A 15,516-nucleotide genomic window follows, 5' to 3' on the forward strand; every position below is an offset into this window, starting at 1 on the left:
TTGGTGGATCAGGAAGATTAGGAGAACAGGACAGGCCATAGCAGATGCGTACTGTTTACCAAAATCCTGAGCTCTGGCTGGGAGCCACAACCCCGGGGTAAGAAGAGGGAAGTCCGTCCTTGGGGATACTGGGAACTGTAGTTTAGTGAATGCCCTGTTGCGCTGCATTCTGGGTAATGTAGTCCTGGACCGGTCTGTCAGTTAAGAGCAGGTAGAGGAATTCCGCTTCAAGGGCCGGATATCAGATCCATCACAATTGGTTAGATGGACTGTTCATCAAATTACATCCGGGACAACCTTCCTAGGGATTGGTGAGAGCGGAGGAGGAGTTAAGCGGTATCAGCGCTCCTATTCGGAGCTGGTGCTGTCCATTTGGGGTCGTACGGGGGAGGGTTTGCGAGGAAGCGATCGCTGATTGGTTACGCGGGCTGGAAAAGCCGACCGGTCAGGCCCCACCGTGCGGCGATTGGCTGATAGGTGGGCGGGCTTGGGGGCGTCAGAGGCGGTGTCAGGAGATGCGGTGGCTCCAGAAATGGCAGTGAGCGAGAGGAGGGGGCTCGCCCGCTGGAGCCCCGCTGAGTGGGGGCAGTGGCTCCTGCTGCTGCTGCTCTGTGGCGGCTGCTCTGGGCGCATCCACCGGCTGGCGCTGACGGTGAGTCCCGCCGCGCCGCGGTCCGGAGCGGGGGTCGCAGCTTTGTCCTGGAGAAGCCCCTGGCTTGGAGTGGTCTCGTCCTACCTCCCCTGCTCCTTACGCGGGATGGAGCGGTCCGGCGCCCCCCGTTTCCGGGCCCGGAGTGGGCTCGTCCTGGGAACCCCCTCCGTCCTCCCAATGGAGTTGCCTGGTCGACCCCGCCCGTCGGGGGCGGGGCTTCATATCCCGAGACCCTTGGCTCTTAGCCTTCCAAATTCTCGAGATCCGTTGGGGGGCGCTAGGGACCCGTGGTGCCGCCCAGGGCAGACCCTGCGGGTTCTAGAATGGGGTCCTCTGGGCGCTCATTGGGATCTTGGGGGCTCAGTTGAAATCTCGGCACGCTGGGGGCTCAGATGGAATCTAAAAATTTTCCAGGAGATGAGAGCCAGGCCCGCCGAGATGCATAACTTTGCTCTCCGGGTGATGCTCACCCAGTGCGGGGACTTCCAGGTGCCCCAGGCTTTCTCTCCCTGGACTCTCAGTGGCCAGAGGAACCGGGGCCACCGTGTCTGGCATGGGTCTGGGGTCACGGCCTCCGAGGAGGCCCTCTCAGCCTCTTCTGTCACCCTCTGACCTGTCCTAAGTATGGAGATACCAGGAGGGGGCCGAGGCCCTTAGGGGAGCCTCATGCCAGCGCCCTGGGGCTGAGTTGCTGGGAGTCTGAGTTGCCTTTGCCTCCTTGGTCTCCGGCAGGGGGAGAAGCGAGCGGTCATCCCACTGAACAGCTTCGGTTTCTACACCAACGGCTCCCTAGAGGTGGACCTGAGCCTCCTGCGGCTGCGCCTCCAGGAGACAGACGAGAAAGTCCCACTGGTGAGGGGCTTTGAGGAGTTTGCTGGAAGTGGGCGAGGTGCACAAGTTTCCGAGGTCCACCTCCACTAGATTCACATCCTAGCCCTGCCAGCCACTCGTAGGATCTTGGGCAAGTCCCTTGGCCTCTCTGAGCCTCAGTTTCCTCATCTGTAATGTAGGAATAATAATATCTTATGCAGTATGTGCTAGGCACTGAGCTGGAGGCCGGAGCAGGGTGTGGGGTAGGGCATACCAATGGACCAGACAGCCCCAGTTCCTGCAGGCAAAAGGAGTAGCTAGCATTCATGGAACACCCACTGGGTACTGGGTACCAGGCAAAGCAATTTCCATGGGTCTGTTCCCACACAGCCATCTCTCAGGGATGCTGTGAAAATTTGGCACCTGTAAATCCAAACTTACTGGTGTTTACACAGTCTCAGAGGTATGTGGCTTGCTCAGAGTCACAGATCCTGGATGCAAATTCAAGTGTGCTGGATTCCAGAGCCAAAGCCGGAAGCCAGCAACATTTTATTTATTTGTTTTTTTTACATCAGCATTTTAATTGGAGGAAACAAGGTAGGCTAGTCCAGAGGACCCGCAAAGGTCTCCCTGAGGAAGTGACATCCAAGTTCAGTGACACGGGATGGTGAGGGGTTAAAGGAAGAGGAATAGGGGGCGGGGGACAGCATGGATTGCTGGAAAATTCAGTGAGCCAGTGTGGAATCTAGCACATAGTAGGTCATCAGTAAATTCGAGGTTACGTTTCTATTGGTACTGAAAGAGGTGGCTTTGGGCGGTGGGGGGGGCTCTACCAGAGCCCCTCACATCCTCCCCTTTTCTTTCCACCTGCCAGTTGGGGTTCAGTCTGACCCGGGTTCGATCTGGATCTGGCAGCGTTCGATCATACTCAGTGAGTGGAGGGGGGAGGTCGGGAGGGAGCACGGAGGGCCTGGGATGGTGTGGGAGGGGGGTGTTGTCTGTCTGCATCTGCAGCCCTAAGACCCCCGTTCTTTCCTGGTGGAGGAGCAGGAAGAGACCTTCCTTTGCAGGGTGGACAAGGAGGAGGCAGGGTTGGGCTGGGCCCGTGGGAGGAGGTAACCTAAGGCTCCCTCTTGCCCACTCCCCAGACACGGGACCCCCAAGAGTGTCCTCTCCAGAAAAACAGTACCAACTTCCTGGTTCTCTTCCTCATCAACACCAAGGATCTGAAGTGAGTTGGGGGCCGGGGGCTCCCCTAAAGATCCATCCTTTGAGTTTCCCTCGATGCCATACTCACAGGAGCTGATCGGGTGGAGCCAGAGAGAATCTTGGCGCCCTTCGGAGGAAAGCCGCTCACTTTTTAATTTTGCCTTCAAGCGTTCTGATTGTGGGCAGGAGGGAGAGAGGGGAGGGGTGCCCAAGGAGTCTTGGGGTCTCAGTACAGAAGCCCCGCACAGCGCTGTTGTGAGAATTAATAACAGTCATTCACACTTGTTGAATGCTTCCTATGCTCCAGGCAGCGTCCTGTGAGCTTTACAGAGCTTAACTCATCAACCCCTTCTAGTGTTATTATCCCCATTCTAAAGATGAGAGAACTGATGCCCAAGAATTGGGGTTTGCACCCAGGCAGCTTGGCACCAGGGTCCAAAGATACCATGTTGCCTCTCTGTGTATGTCAGCGTTTTCTTTTTAAATGATGTACTTAAGGAGAATGAGTGAGTTAATGTCATGGAAAATGACAAACACTGGTGCAGGCAGCGCACAGATATAGCAGCCATCTCGATGGGTGGTACCCAAATGCTAGAACTTTGTGACCACTGATCAGCGTGACGCCAGCCCCCAGAGAGGAGACCCAGAGGGCCCGACGGGCCAGTGAGTCCCTTGGCGCAGGTGGTGTGCCTGACATGAGCCTTCAGCTCCCAGCCTCATCCTCCTACCCTCCACCCTCATCCCAGGGTCCAGGTGCGAAAATATGGGGAGCAGAAGAAGCTCTTCATCTCTCCTGGACTCCTCCAGGAAGCGCCCTCCAAACCAGGGCTCCCGAAGCCAGAGCACGTGGTCACCCCCAAGGTGGACAGTGGTGAGTCAGGCTGGCTATGCGGGCAGGGACGGGGGCTGGGCAGGGCTGGTGTGCCCATCCCCCCATTTTTCTGCTGTCCCTCTGTCTGCGCATCTCTAAACTCATTCACTGGTCCCCTACAGGGACCAACACGACGCTCGACAAGGACAAGTCGAAACCCACAGTGTCTCAAGGAGACCAGCAGGTTCAGGCAAGCCAAGGCAGGAGGGAGAAAGGGGGCGTTGGGGACCTGGGGCCGGCTGATGCTCAGTGGAGGTGCTCTGTCCCCTCAGGGCCTCAGTGGGCAGGACAAGGAGCTGGTAATGGGCCTGGGCCATCTCAACGACTCCTACAACTTCAGCGTGAGTGTCTGTGAGCACCTGTGACCCCACCTCTCCCCAGAGCGGGGCCCCCCACGCTGAGGCCTCCTCTCTTGTCTCCCCTCACCACCCAGTTCCATGTGGTGATCGGCTCTAGGGCTGAGGAAGGCCAGTACAGCCTCAATTTCCACAATTGCTACAACTTGGTGCCAGGACGGGAGCACCCATTCGACATCACGGTGCGTGGAGCGCCAGCTACAGGCCAGGTCCACCCCCAGAGTTTAGTGTCTTCCCATCCTCCTTGCAGCTGTGCTGTGAAAAGAAAGCTGATAGACCCATTTGGGAGATGGGAAGACTGAGGCTCAGAGACGGGGTCGGGGGTCACCCAGCTAAAGCGTGGGAGAGCTGGAGACTCACACTCAGGGCTCTGCCAGTCCAGAACTACCATGCAACCCCCACCGCCCACCACTGCCCCCTCCCCAGGTCATGATCCGGGAGAAGAACCCCGAGGGCTTCCTGTCGGCGGCGGAAATTCCCCTCTTCAAGCTCTACCTGGTGATGTCCGCCTGCTTCCTGGCTGCCGGCATCTTTTGGGTGTCCGTCCTCTGCAAGAACACGTAATGCCCTTGTTCCCGGGGGTCCCCCATCTCCCCTCTTCAGACCCTCGAGGCCCTGCCCCTGACTGATGTCTCCCGCTTCTGTCCCTGATCCCCTGCCAGGTACAAGGTCTATAAGATCCACTGGCTCATGGCGGCCCTGGCTTTCACCAAGAGCATCTCCCTGCTATTCCACAGTGTGAGTCTTGGGCTGGGAACAGGAGGTGGCGGGCAGGGGTCTCTGGGTCCAGGAAGAAGCCCATACAGGCCACTCCCCAAACCCCTACAGACCCTGGGCTTGGGGTTCCATTTGTCCAACCATCTGTGTGTCCATCCATTATATCGTTGTGGCCAGCTGTCCCTCCAACTCATCTGTCTGCCTGTCCTTCTGTCCAGCTACAATTGTCCACCCTTCAGTCTGGCTGTCCACTGGTCCAGCTGTGACTGTCCACCTGACTGTCCATCCATCCAACTATGACCTTCCATCCACTGTTGCAGCTGTGACTGCCCGTCCCTCAGTCCAGCCGACCGTCCATCCATTGTTCTGGCCGTAACTGTCCATTTCTGAGGCCACTCGCCATTCTGATCGAAACTGTTAGTTCATTCGACTTCCTGACCACCCGTCCGATAGGGATTGTCCATGTTGCCAAACCATCACCATCTGCCCCATTGTAACCACCATCCACCCGCTCACGCACCCACCCACCTGTCCATCTGTCTGACTGTCCATCCGTCCGTCCACCTCCAGATCAACTACTACTTCATCAACAGCCAGGGCCACCCCATCGAAGGCCTCGCTGTCATGCACTACATCACGCGTCTGTGAGTGCCCTTCTGTGCCGGGCAGGTGGCGGGAGGCAGGCAGGAGAGGGCTGGGCTCCCCCACCCACCACCCCCCACCCCCGTCCCCCAGACTGAAGGGCGCCCTCCTCTTCATCACCATCGCCTTGATCGGCTCCGGCTGGGCCTTCGTCAAGTACGTCCTGTCCGATAAAGAGAAGAAGATCTTCGGCATCGTGATTCCGCTGCAGGTGCGGAGGAGGCCCGGGGCGGGCGGGCAGGCAGGACGCATGCGCCTGTGGGGCGCGCCCACCCACGTGGCCCCGCCCCGCCCCGCCCCGCCCCGCAGGTCCTGGCCAATGTGGCCTACATCGTTTTGGAGTCCCGCGAGGAAGGCGCCAGCGACTACGGGCTCTGGAAGGAGATCCTCTTCCTGGTGGATCTCATCTGCTGCGGCACCATCCTCTTCCCTGTGGTCTGGTAAGGACTTGGCACCGGCCCCCGCCCCCCGTGGTTATGGGCGGAGGAGTGCTGACCACACCCTGTGTCTCCCACCTCGTCCCAGGTCCATCCGGCATCTGCAGGACGCATCTGGCACCGACGGGAAAGGTGAGGCATTGTTCCCTGGGACCCCCTGTGCCCTCAGCCGCCATCCTACTGCAGGTCCCTGTTTCTGACCCCTGGATGTCCCTTCCCTCCCCTCTGACTGTCCCCTCCTGCCTCTCTACCATGCCCTGGACATCCGTCTCCAGACTTTGCGCCCCGTGGACACTCCTCTAAATGTCTTCCCTCTCCCGAGCCCTCCTCCACCCCTCCCCTTCGTCCCGCCCTCAGCCTCCTTCCACTGACCGCCCCCTTCTGTGCCCACCCCTCAGTGGCAGTGAATCTGGCCAAGCTGAAGCTGTTCCGGCATTACTATGTCATGGTAGGAACCCCGCGCTCACCATGGGGGTTGGGGGGTGAACAACCAACCCACTGGCACACCCCCACTAACCCCTCCATCTGCCGTCACTCTGAGCCTTGCCCCTCTGCCCACCATCCCCGAGCCCCGACCCCTGGCATCCCTACTGGTCTCGGTGGTCTCACCGCCCTGGGGGTCCCTTGGTTTCATGCCTCTTATGTCCCTGCAGGTCATCTGTTACGTCTACTTCACGCGCATCATCGCCATCCTGCTGCGGGTGGCTGTCCCCTTCCAGTGGCAGTGGCTATACGAGGTGAGCTCGAGGGCCCCAGGTGGGGCGGGAGGGTGGACCAGACAGCGGAGGGGCTCGCCCTGAGAGGGTATGTGCCTGACACTCCTGCTCTGTCCCCTCGCCCCCCACCCCCCGCTCAGCTCTTGGTGGAGGTCTCCACTCTCACCTTCTTCGTGCTCACGGGCTACAAGTTCCAGCCCGCAGGCGACAACCCGTACCTGCAGCTGCCCCAGGAGGATGAGGAGGATTTGCAGGTGGAACAAATGTGAGCCTGCTGGGTTGGGTGGGGCTCGAAGGACTGTGGGGATAGAGTGGGCAAAATCTGGGCAGCAGGGATGGGGCCAGGGGGGCAGGGCTGGGGCTCTGGGTGAAGTGAGTGGGGGCTGGGTGGGCAGGGCCAGGGCTCTGAGTGAAGTGGGTGGGGCCTGGGCAGCAGGGGTGAGGCCTCGGTGGGTGGAGCCTGGGCTCTGAGTGAAGTGGGTGGGGCCGGGGCAGCATGGGTGGGGCCTGGGTGGGTGGTGCCAGGGCTCTGAGTGAAGTGGGTGGGGCCGGGGCAGCAGGGGGTGAGGCCTGGGTGGGCGGAGCCTGGGCTATGAGTGAAGTGGGTGGGGCTGGGGCAGGGCAGGGCAGGGCTCTGGGTGAAGTGGGTGGGGCCTGGGCAGCAGGGGCGGGTCCTGGGTAGGCAGGGCCAGGGCTCTGAGTGAAGTGGGTGGGGCCTGGGCAGCTGGGGTGGGGCCTGGGTGGGTGGAGCCTGGGCTATGAGTGAAGTGGGTAGGGACTGGGCAGCTGGGGTGAGTCCTGGGTGGGCAGAGCCTGGGCTCTGGGAGAAGTGAGTAGGATCTGGGTGGCAGGGGTGGGGCCTGGGTGGGCGGGGCCAGGGTTCTGGGTGAAGTGGGTGGGGCCTAGGTGGGCAGAGCCTGGGCTTTGAGTGAAGTGGGTGGGGCCTGGGCAGCTGGGGTGGGGCCTGGGTGGGCGGGGCCAGGGCTATGAGTGAAGTGGGTGGGGCCTGGGCAGCAGGGGTGAGGCCTGGGTGGGCGGAGCCTGGGCTCTGGGAGAAGTGAGTAGGACCTGGGTAGCAGGGGCGGGGCCAGGGTTCTGGGTGAAGTGGGTGGGGCCTGGGCAGCAGGGGCGGGGCCTGGGTGGGCGGGGCCAGGGCTCTGGGTGAAGTGGGCAGCAGGGGAATCACGGTGGGTGGGCGTAGGCAGCTCTGGGGGCAGAACCAGGGCAACTCTGAGGGTGGAGTGGGCAGGACATAGGCAGTAGGGGTGGTGTTGGGGCGGGCATCTCGGGCAGAGTGGGCGGGGCACAAGTAGCTCTGGGGAAGGGGCCCGGGCATCTCTAGGGGTGGAGGGCAGGGCTTGGGCAGCTCTAGGGCTAGGGCAGGGGGGCGGGGGCTCTGGGCAGTGGGGACAGGGCCAGGAGTCTGGAGGGGGCCAACTGGGCAGGGCCTAGCGCGCCTCAACTCTTGGACCGCCTCCTTGCTTTCTGCCTCTAGAATGACCGATTCTGGGTTCCGGGAAGGCCTGTCCAAAGTCAACCAAACAGCCAGCGGGCGCGAGCTGGTGTGATCATATCCCCATCTCATCGCGGAGGATCCTCCTCGACCCTCCTTGGTCCTCCTCTCCTCACACACGTTCCTCCGTCCAGCTCTTCTCCCAAAGCGCATGCGGGGAGGATGTGGGGGCCGGTGCGCACATGGTGCCCAGCTTCCCGGGACCTGAGTTCCCGGAGCCCAGTCAGAAGAAGACAGCTGCCTCTTCCCCCTCAGTATCGGGCAGCCCTGGCCTAACCCCGGAACCACCCCCCAATAGCAGCTGTACAGAAATGACCAATCTGTTTTGCTACCCCAGTTACTTGCCTTTCTGGGGGTTGAGGTCTAGCACAGAGGTGTGTTTACAACTTAGAAACCCAGATTCCGGTGGGCAGGTGGGGGGGCTGAGGGGTTCGGGGGGAGGGGAGGTGGGTTGCAGAATCCATTGCTTTACACGTTCAATAAATGTTATTTGAGCAGCTACTGTGTGCTGGGCCCTATGCTGGATGCTGAGGACAGAAGAGTGACCAAGACCCGCTCAACCCCAACGCTCAAGGGGCTTACCGTGGTGGTGGGGGCGGGGCCACGCAGGCCCAGATGAGGGCACAGCATGTGCAAAGACTGGAAATGAGAAAAAAGTGATTGGAAGACACACAGGTGGCTTCGGCGAAAGAGTCTGCCAAGCGGTAGCTCACGCATAGCGATTGCCACATGCCACAACCCTATTCTAAGCCTCCCGTGGACCTTAACTCATTAGAAAGCCTATGAGGCACAGAGAAGCTATGTGACTTGCCCAAGGTCACACCGCTAATGAGTTGGTGGGAGACTCAGGACTCAAAGCACCGGCTGTCTGGTTCCAGAGCCGTCCTCTACCTCTGTGCACACTGCCCACTGCCCTTGGACACCCTGCAGCCAAACCTCTCCACCTTTCCCCCATTTGCTCTGTGACCCTGGACAAGTGGTTCAACCTCTCTGTTTCCACATGCATAAACTGGGGACCCCATAAGTCGTGGAGTATCACCTATTGGCACAGTGCCCAACAACACAGCCTGACCTTTCAAGGATTGCCCTGAATTGAGGAGTGACCTCAGGTTAGAGACGCACCTGTGCACGCATCTGTGGGCAGGCTCCCAAGATGCATGTCCTCCCCTGCCCCACCTCGCCCTTTAACTAGAGCACCCAGAACCCCTTTTGGAGCTCTGAGAAACTTTCCTCGGTGGGGGCTGCAGGCATGGCAGAGGGCTGGGGAATCGGGCTGGGGTCAAGGCTTCCTGCCAGCGGAAACAAGTCTAACTGGGGCCCAGATGAATAAATAGGCCAGCCAGCCGAAGAAGGAAGTGGGGAGGCATTGCAGACTGAGGAAGTTATGGGAGCAAGGCGGAGAAGCCCGGAATAGCTCACAGGTCTGGCTGCCAAGCTGGCTGGGGCCAGTGGGAGGGCTAGAGCAGCTAGCAGAAGCCTAAAGACAGGCAGACACAGTTGGACTCCATGCTGGGGCCCACGGGAGCCAAGGAAGAGATTAAAGCAGGAAGGGACATGGCCACACAGGGTGGATATTTTCCTCCACGTGCACGCTGGGGTCGGCAGAGTCATGGCTCCCCAAAGATGCCCACATCCTAAGCCCAGGACCTGTGAATACGTTACGTTACATGACAAAAGGCGCTTTGCAGATACGATTAAGTTAAGGATGTTAGAATGGGGGATTATCCTGCACCAATTGGCTGCTCCCAATGTCATCACAAGCATCCTTATAAGAGGGAAGAGGGTCAGAGTCAGAGAAGCAGATGTAATGATGGAAACAGAGGCTATAATGAGGCCCTTTGAGGACGGAGGGAGGGGCCATGAGCCAAGGAATGCAGGCAGCCTCTAGCAGCTGGAAAAGACAAGGAACAGATTCTTCCCTGGAGAAGGAACACAGCCCTGCTGACACCTTGATTTCAGGCTTCTGCCCCCCAGAGCTGTAAGAGAATAAATGCGTGTTGTTTGACGCCACCAACTTTGCGGTCACTTGTTGCAGCAGCCATCAGAAACGCCTGCAGTTTGGGAGCAAGAACTCTGGAGGTGGGTTCCAGTCCCAGCTCTTACCATCTAGAGAATCTCAGGCAAGTGGTCGAAGCCCTCAGTTTCTTCAGCTGTAAAATGAGGATAGTGACAGCGCCCACAGCGTACAGAATAAACAAGTGAAGATACGAGAAATAGACGAGATGCTGTCGCTGAGCCTCATGGCGGTGTTCACTGTCACGAGCGCGTACTCATGTATTACACATCATCATTTTGTAGAAGGAATACAAAGGTGTGTTTTAGAAAAGAAAAGCCCAGTTGCTGTGGATAAACTGGAACAGGACAGTCTACAGAAGGGAGGCCAGGGAGCACGGGGGTGGAGAGAAGGATGGGCTGGGAGAGACAGTCCAGGGGGTGGTGACGGCTGGACACAGGGGGCGAGGGAGCGAGAGGCAGAGGGGACTCTGGCTTGGAGGCCTGGTGGGGCTGCCACCAAAATAAGGCAAGTGGGAGGAGGAGCAGGTGTGCGTAAAAATAAAAACATGGTTCCAGCATGTCCAGCGCTCACTGTGTGTGGGGGCCGTCTGCTGAGCATTCTGCTTGCCTGATGCCACCAGCTTGTCATCTCAACCCAGAAGGAGGTTCCGTGGCTGTGAATTTCCAGTTTACAGATTAGGAACCGAGGCTGAGAGACAGCAGAGCTGGAATCAAAACCTCTGCCCCCAGTGTCCCCCAGGGTGGGGGTCCCCTGGTGCCCAGGCCTCTGGGGAGTGTGCATGAAGCAGGGGAAAGGAGCCATAGGACAGATAAATCAATTCACCCAGGTCAAGGTGACCAGAGAGTTAATGAGTAATGAGTGGGAGGAGAAAGGGGAGCCCAGGCTGTGTAGCGGGAGGAGAGTGAGCCTGGCTATGGGTCCTGACGGGAAATCCTCAGAAAACAGTGTTGCAAGGACCCCATCCTTGAAATGGGGGGTTTGGAGGGAGGGGGGCGGTTCCCGCTGTTCCCAGGCCTGGCAGCATCTCTGTGGGGAAAGGGGTGGGGGTGGGGTTGCAGCAAGTAGATTACCGGACCTAGGCAGGGGTGGGGTGGGGAGGGGGGGTGCCTAGCCCCACCACCCAGAAATCTTCCCCACTTCCTTCCTCTTTTCATCTTCTGCACCCCAGCTTGGGTTTTCAGACAAAATACGGGGTGCCCGGTTAAATTATTTTTTTTCCTCATCCACTGTCATTTATTTAATTATTTATTTGTTTATTGCAGTGACCTTGGTTTATAACATTAAATAAATTTCAGGTGGACATCAATATATCTCCATTTCTGTGTACATTACGTCACGTTCACCAGCCAAAGACTAATTATAATCCATGACCATACACATGTGCCTAATCACCCCTGTCACCCACCTCTCTCCCCGCTTCCCTCTGGTAACCACCAATCCAGCCTCTGTCTCTATATGTTTGTTCATTTGTTGTTTTTATCTTCTACTTATGAGTGAGATCATACAGTATTTGACTTTCTCCCTCTGACTTATGTCGCTTAACATAATACCCTCAAGGTCCATCCATGTTGTCACAAATGGCTGGGTTGCATCCTTTTTTACAGGTGAGTAGTATTCCATTGTGTATACACACCACATCTTCTTTATCCATTCCTCCCTTGATGGCCACCTCACTTGCTTCCAAGTCTTGGCTATTGTGAATAATTCTGCGATGAACATAGGGGTGCGTGTGTCTTTACGCATTCGTGTTTTCGTGTTCTTTGGATAAATACCCAGCAGTGGGATACTGGATCGTAGGAGAGTTCTCTTCTTAACTTTTTGAGGAATCTCTCTGCTATTTTCCATAGTTGTTGCACCAGTTTGCAACCCGTTCTCCCACCAGTGGTGTATGAGAGCTCCCTTCTCCCCACCTTCTCTCCAACATGTGTTATTTCTTGTCTTTTTAATTACAGCCATTCTGGCAGGCCCATGTACTGTACATACTTTGTACTAAGTCTGTCCCAGTTATCCCACTTGCCAACGCAGGCAGCTCCCTCTGCACCCTCCATGCCCGCCAGCCTGCTGACTGCAAGTCCCATCCTTTAAGCTTCCTTCTCTCCCTCCCCTGCTGGCTCGTCTTGCCCAACATCCTCCTCCCAAACATCTGGGCGCAAATGCACATCCCCCAGGAGAAAGCCATGAAGGATTCCTCCTGCCGCCTCCTTCCCTCCCCAGGGGCCTTGCTCCCCCTTCACCTCCACCCCTCTAGTCAGTGACTGGAAGTCGGGGCCAAGACCCTTACCAACTTCCACCACCAGGGGCAGGAACCGTCCCTCTGAGTCCCGGGTCTTCGAAGCTTCTCTGCTCCTTTAATCGTCAAAAGAGCAGAAACCATCCTCAGTCCCAGTGTTCAGAAGGATCAACTGAGGCTCAGAGAAAGGAGCAACCCAGCCTGGCGGGGAGACAGAGGCAGCTGGAATTCCCTCTCAGGGTTGTCAAACCACACAGCCCAAATGCTTAAGGTTATAATGAGGCCAGGAGATGGGGTGGGTTTTGCGAGGGGCTATGGGAGAGGAAAACAGAGGAAAATAGCAACCTGTACCCCCACCCCCACCCCTAATCCCGCCCCGATTTGGGAAAGTAAGCAGGTGTTTCTATCTGCCTCTGCCTCCTCTTTCAAAGAAAGGATGTCGCAATCAGAGCAGACAGACGCCAGGTTTGTTCTATTTCTCCAGGCCTCCCCGCGTCCAGGCATGAGGGCAAGGCCAGGAAAAGAGCCTGCCTTACAGGAAATCAGACCAGTTCCCCGTTAACCCCTTGATGGGGCTTTGGAAACCAGCCCTCCAGGAATCGGGGGTCCCCACCCCCACCCCATTCTGCTCCTATGCCCGGACTTCAAACACCCCCTACCCCAGGTGCACAATCTTGCTGGGAATCAGAGAGATGCAAATGAAAACAACACCGAGGCAATGATCCAAATCGTTGCAGTGGGGAAATTGGGAATTTCCTGTAGGGCGGGCAAGTATGTAAACCAATTTTGTGTTATGGAGGGGAATTCAGGGGTATCCAGCAAGGTTACTAATTTTATAAACTTTGGTCTGGGATTATCTCCTTTCATGGCAATAACAACTCTGTGAAGTCGGCGCTGTTATAACCCCATATTACGTGAGCACACTGAGGCCCAGGATGGTTATCAGTAGCTTGACACCTCTGATGAGTGTCAGAGCTGGAAACTGAGGCAGGCTCAAGATAACTCAGTGAAGAGTGCATGGTTTGTAACCACGGGAGTCTGTCTGTCCCTCAGCAGGAAGCTGGTTAATTTCACACACTGTAAGATGAGACAGTTGCCTGTAAGAACGCGGAAGCTCTTCGTGCACTGATATGAAATAATTTCTAAGGTATATTGTTTATGAAAAAGCTAATTGTTATCTATGGACAGCTAATCTTTGACAAAGGAGCCAAGAACATACAATGGATAAAAGAAAGTCTCTTCAACAAATGGTATTGGGAAAACTGGACAGCCACGTGCAAAAGAATGAAAGTAGACCCTTACCTTACACCAAACACAAAAATTAACTCAAAATGGATCAAAGACTTGGATGAAAGACCTGAAACCATGAAAGTTCTAGAAGAGAATATAGGCAGTACACTCTTTGACATTGGTCTTAGCAGTATTTTCGAAGACCATGTCTACTCAGGCAAGGGAAACAAAAGAAAAACTATACAAATGGGACTACATCAGACCAAAAAGCTTCTGCACAGCAAAGTAAACCATAAGCAAAACAAAAAGACAACCCACCAACTGGGAGAAAATGTTTGGAAATCATATATCTGACAAGCAGTTCATTTCCAAAATATATAAAGAACACATGCAACTCAACAACAAAAGAACAAACAACGAGATCAAAACATGGGCAGAGGATATGAACAGACATTTTCCCAAAGAAGACATACTGATGGTCAACAGGCACATGAAAAGATGTTCAGCATCACTAATTGTTAGGTAAATGCAAATCAAAACTACAATGAGATATAACCTTGTACCCGTCAGAATGGGTATAATCACCAAGACAAGAAATAACAAACGTTGGAGAGGATGTAGAGAAAACGGAACCCTCACACGCTGCTGGTGGGAATGAAAACTGGTGCAGCCACTATGGAAAACAGTATGCAGATTTCTCAAAAAATTAAGAATAGAAATATCATATGATCCAGCCATCCCGCTACTGGGTGTTTACCCAAAGGATACGAAATGGACAACTCAAAGAGACTTATGTACCCCTATGTTCGTTGCTGCGTTATTCACAAAAACCAAGATGTGGAAGCAACTCAAGTGCCCATCAATTGATGAATGGATAAAGAAGATGTGGTGTATATTATATACAATGGAATACTACTCAGTCATGAAAAAGTCCCTTTGCCACAACATGGATGGACCAAGATGGTATTATGCTAAGAGAAATAAGCCAGACAAAGAAAGATAAACACGGTATGATTTCACTCAAATGCGGAAGATAAACACATGGATAAGGAGAACAGATTAGTGGTTACCAGAAGAGAAGTGGGTAGGGGGAGGACGAAAGGGGTAAACGGGCATATATCTATGATGACAGATAAAAACTAGACGATTAGTGGTGAGCACAATGCAGTCTATACAGAAACTGATATATAATAATGCACACCTGAAATTTAGACAATGTTGTAAGCTAATATGACCTCAGTAAAATAATTTTTTACAAAAATCAAGGCATAACCCAGAGAGACCAGGAAGAGTAATATGTGGAGCATGCTGATGGTTGTTTTTAAAACTTGCTAACGTTTGTAAATTTGTAAGATACCTCTGCAAAGAAACTTGAGATTTGGGTACCTGGTCACATCTGAGACCTGCATGACAGGCAACAAAAATGGGAGGAAGGTTACCTTTTCCTGTAGATCTACTTCAACCTTTTGGATGTTGAACCATATGATTATATTGTCGATTCACACACAAAAAATGAAATACAATTTATAATACTAGTAACATCCTAAGTGAATGTTGATGTAAGAAACATACAGAAGCTAACCGTGGGGACTTTCCTCAATGATGACTTGTTTTAAGCATCATAGCTACTGAGGCATCTTGAGAAGGGCAGGTAAAGGGAGCTCCAGGCTCCCATTGCCTTAGGAAACACGCTCACCTGGGTAGGGACTCCTACACATACTTCAAAGCCCAGCTGAAATGTCCCCTCCTCCAAGAAGCCTTCCCTGACCCTCCAAGAAGCAGAGTTCTTCGTCTCCCCTGGGGAAGACACTCCATGGGGCTAGGAATGTCTGTGCTGCACTCTGCCCCCTGTCCCCAGCCTAGCATGGAGGGAGATTCTAGGACCAACAGAGTGGTGGACCCGTGGGAAGAATTTGGTTAATATATGCATGATCAAAAGTGGACAGGAGGCCAGGCCCAGATACCTGAGGTGGGGGGCTCTCTGGCCCTCACTATTCCTCCAGCACAAAGGGGATGTGACAGGGGGAGGTCCCTGTCTAACAGCTGTCCTTGACCCTGAGGGAGTCCAGAGCGGGGGCAGTTGTGTTCATGCTGCAGGAGGACCCGTCCTCAGGTT

General features: G+C 55.3%; 1 protein-coding gene across 1 annotated transcript; it reads left to right on the forward strand.

The window, feature by feature from the left end:
* Window positions 1–495: 495 nt before the first annotated feature.
* GPR108 (G protein-coupled receptor 108) lies at window positions 496–8,358 on the forward strand. Its single transcript, XM_046638429.1, has 18 exons — window positions 496–652; window positions 1,385–1,504; window positions 2,337–2,393; window positions 2,611–2,693; window positions 3,418–3,542; window positions 3,665–3,732; window positions 3,815–3,883; window positions 3,976–4,080; window positions 4,325–4,458; window positions 4,561–4,636; window positions 5,186–5,259; window positions 5,351–5,468; window positions 5,567–5,697; window positions 5,783–5,826; window positions 6,093–6,142; window positions 6,348–6,431; window positions 6,551–6,675; window positions 7,906–8,358. Exons 1-18 carry the CDS (start codon window positions 533–535, stop codon window positions 7,976–7,978), a joined length of 1,656 nt encoding a protein of 551 aa, XP_046494385.1. The 5' UTR covers window positions 496–532; the 3' UTR covers window positions 7,979–8,358.
* Window positions 8,359–15,516: the final 7,158 nt, after the last annotated feature.

The sequence above is a fragment of the Equus quagga genome, chromosome 14 (genome assembly GCF_021613505.1).
Source record: "Equus quagga isolate Etosha38 chromosome 14, UCLA_HA_Equagga_1.0, whole genome shotgun sequence".
Lineage (NCBI taxonomy): Eukaryota > Metazoa > Chordata > Mammalia > Perissodactyla > Equidae > Equus > Equus quagga.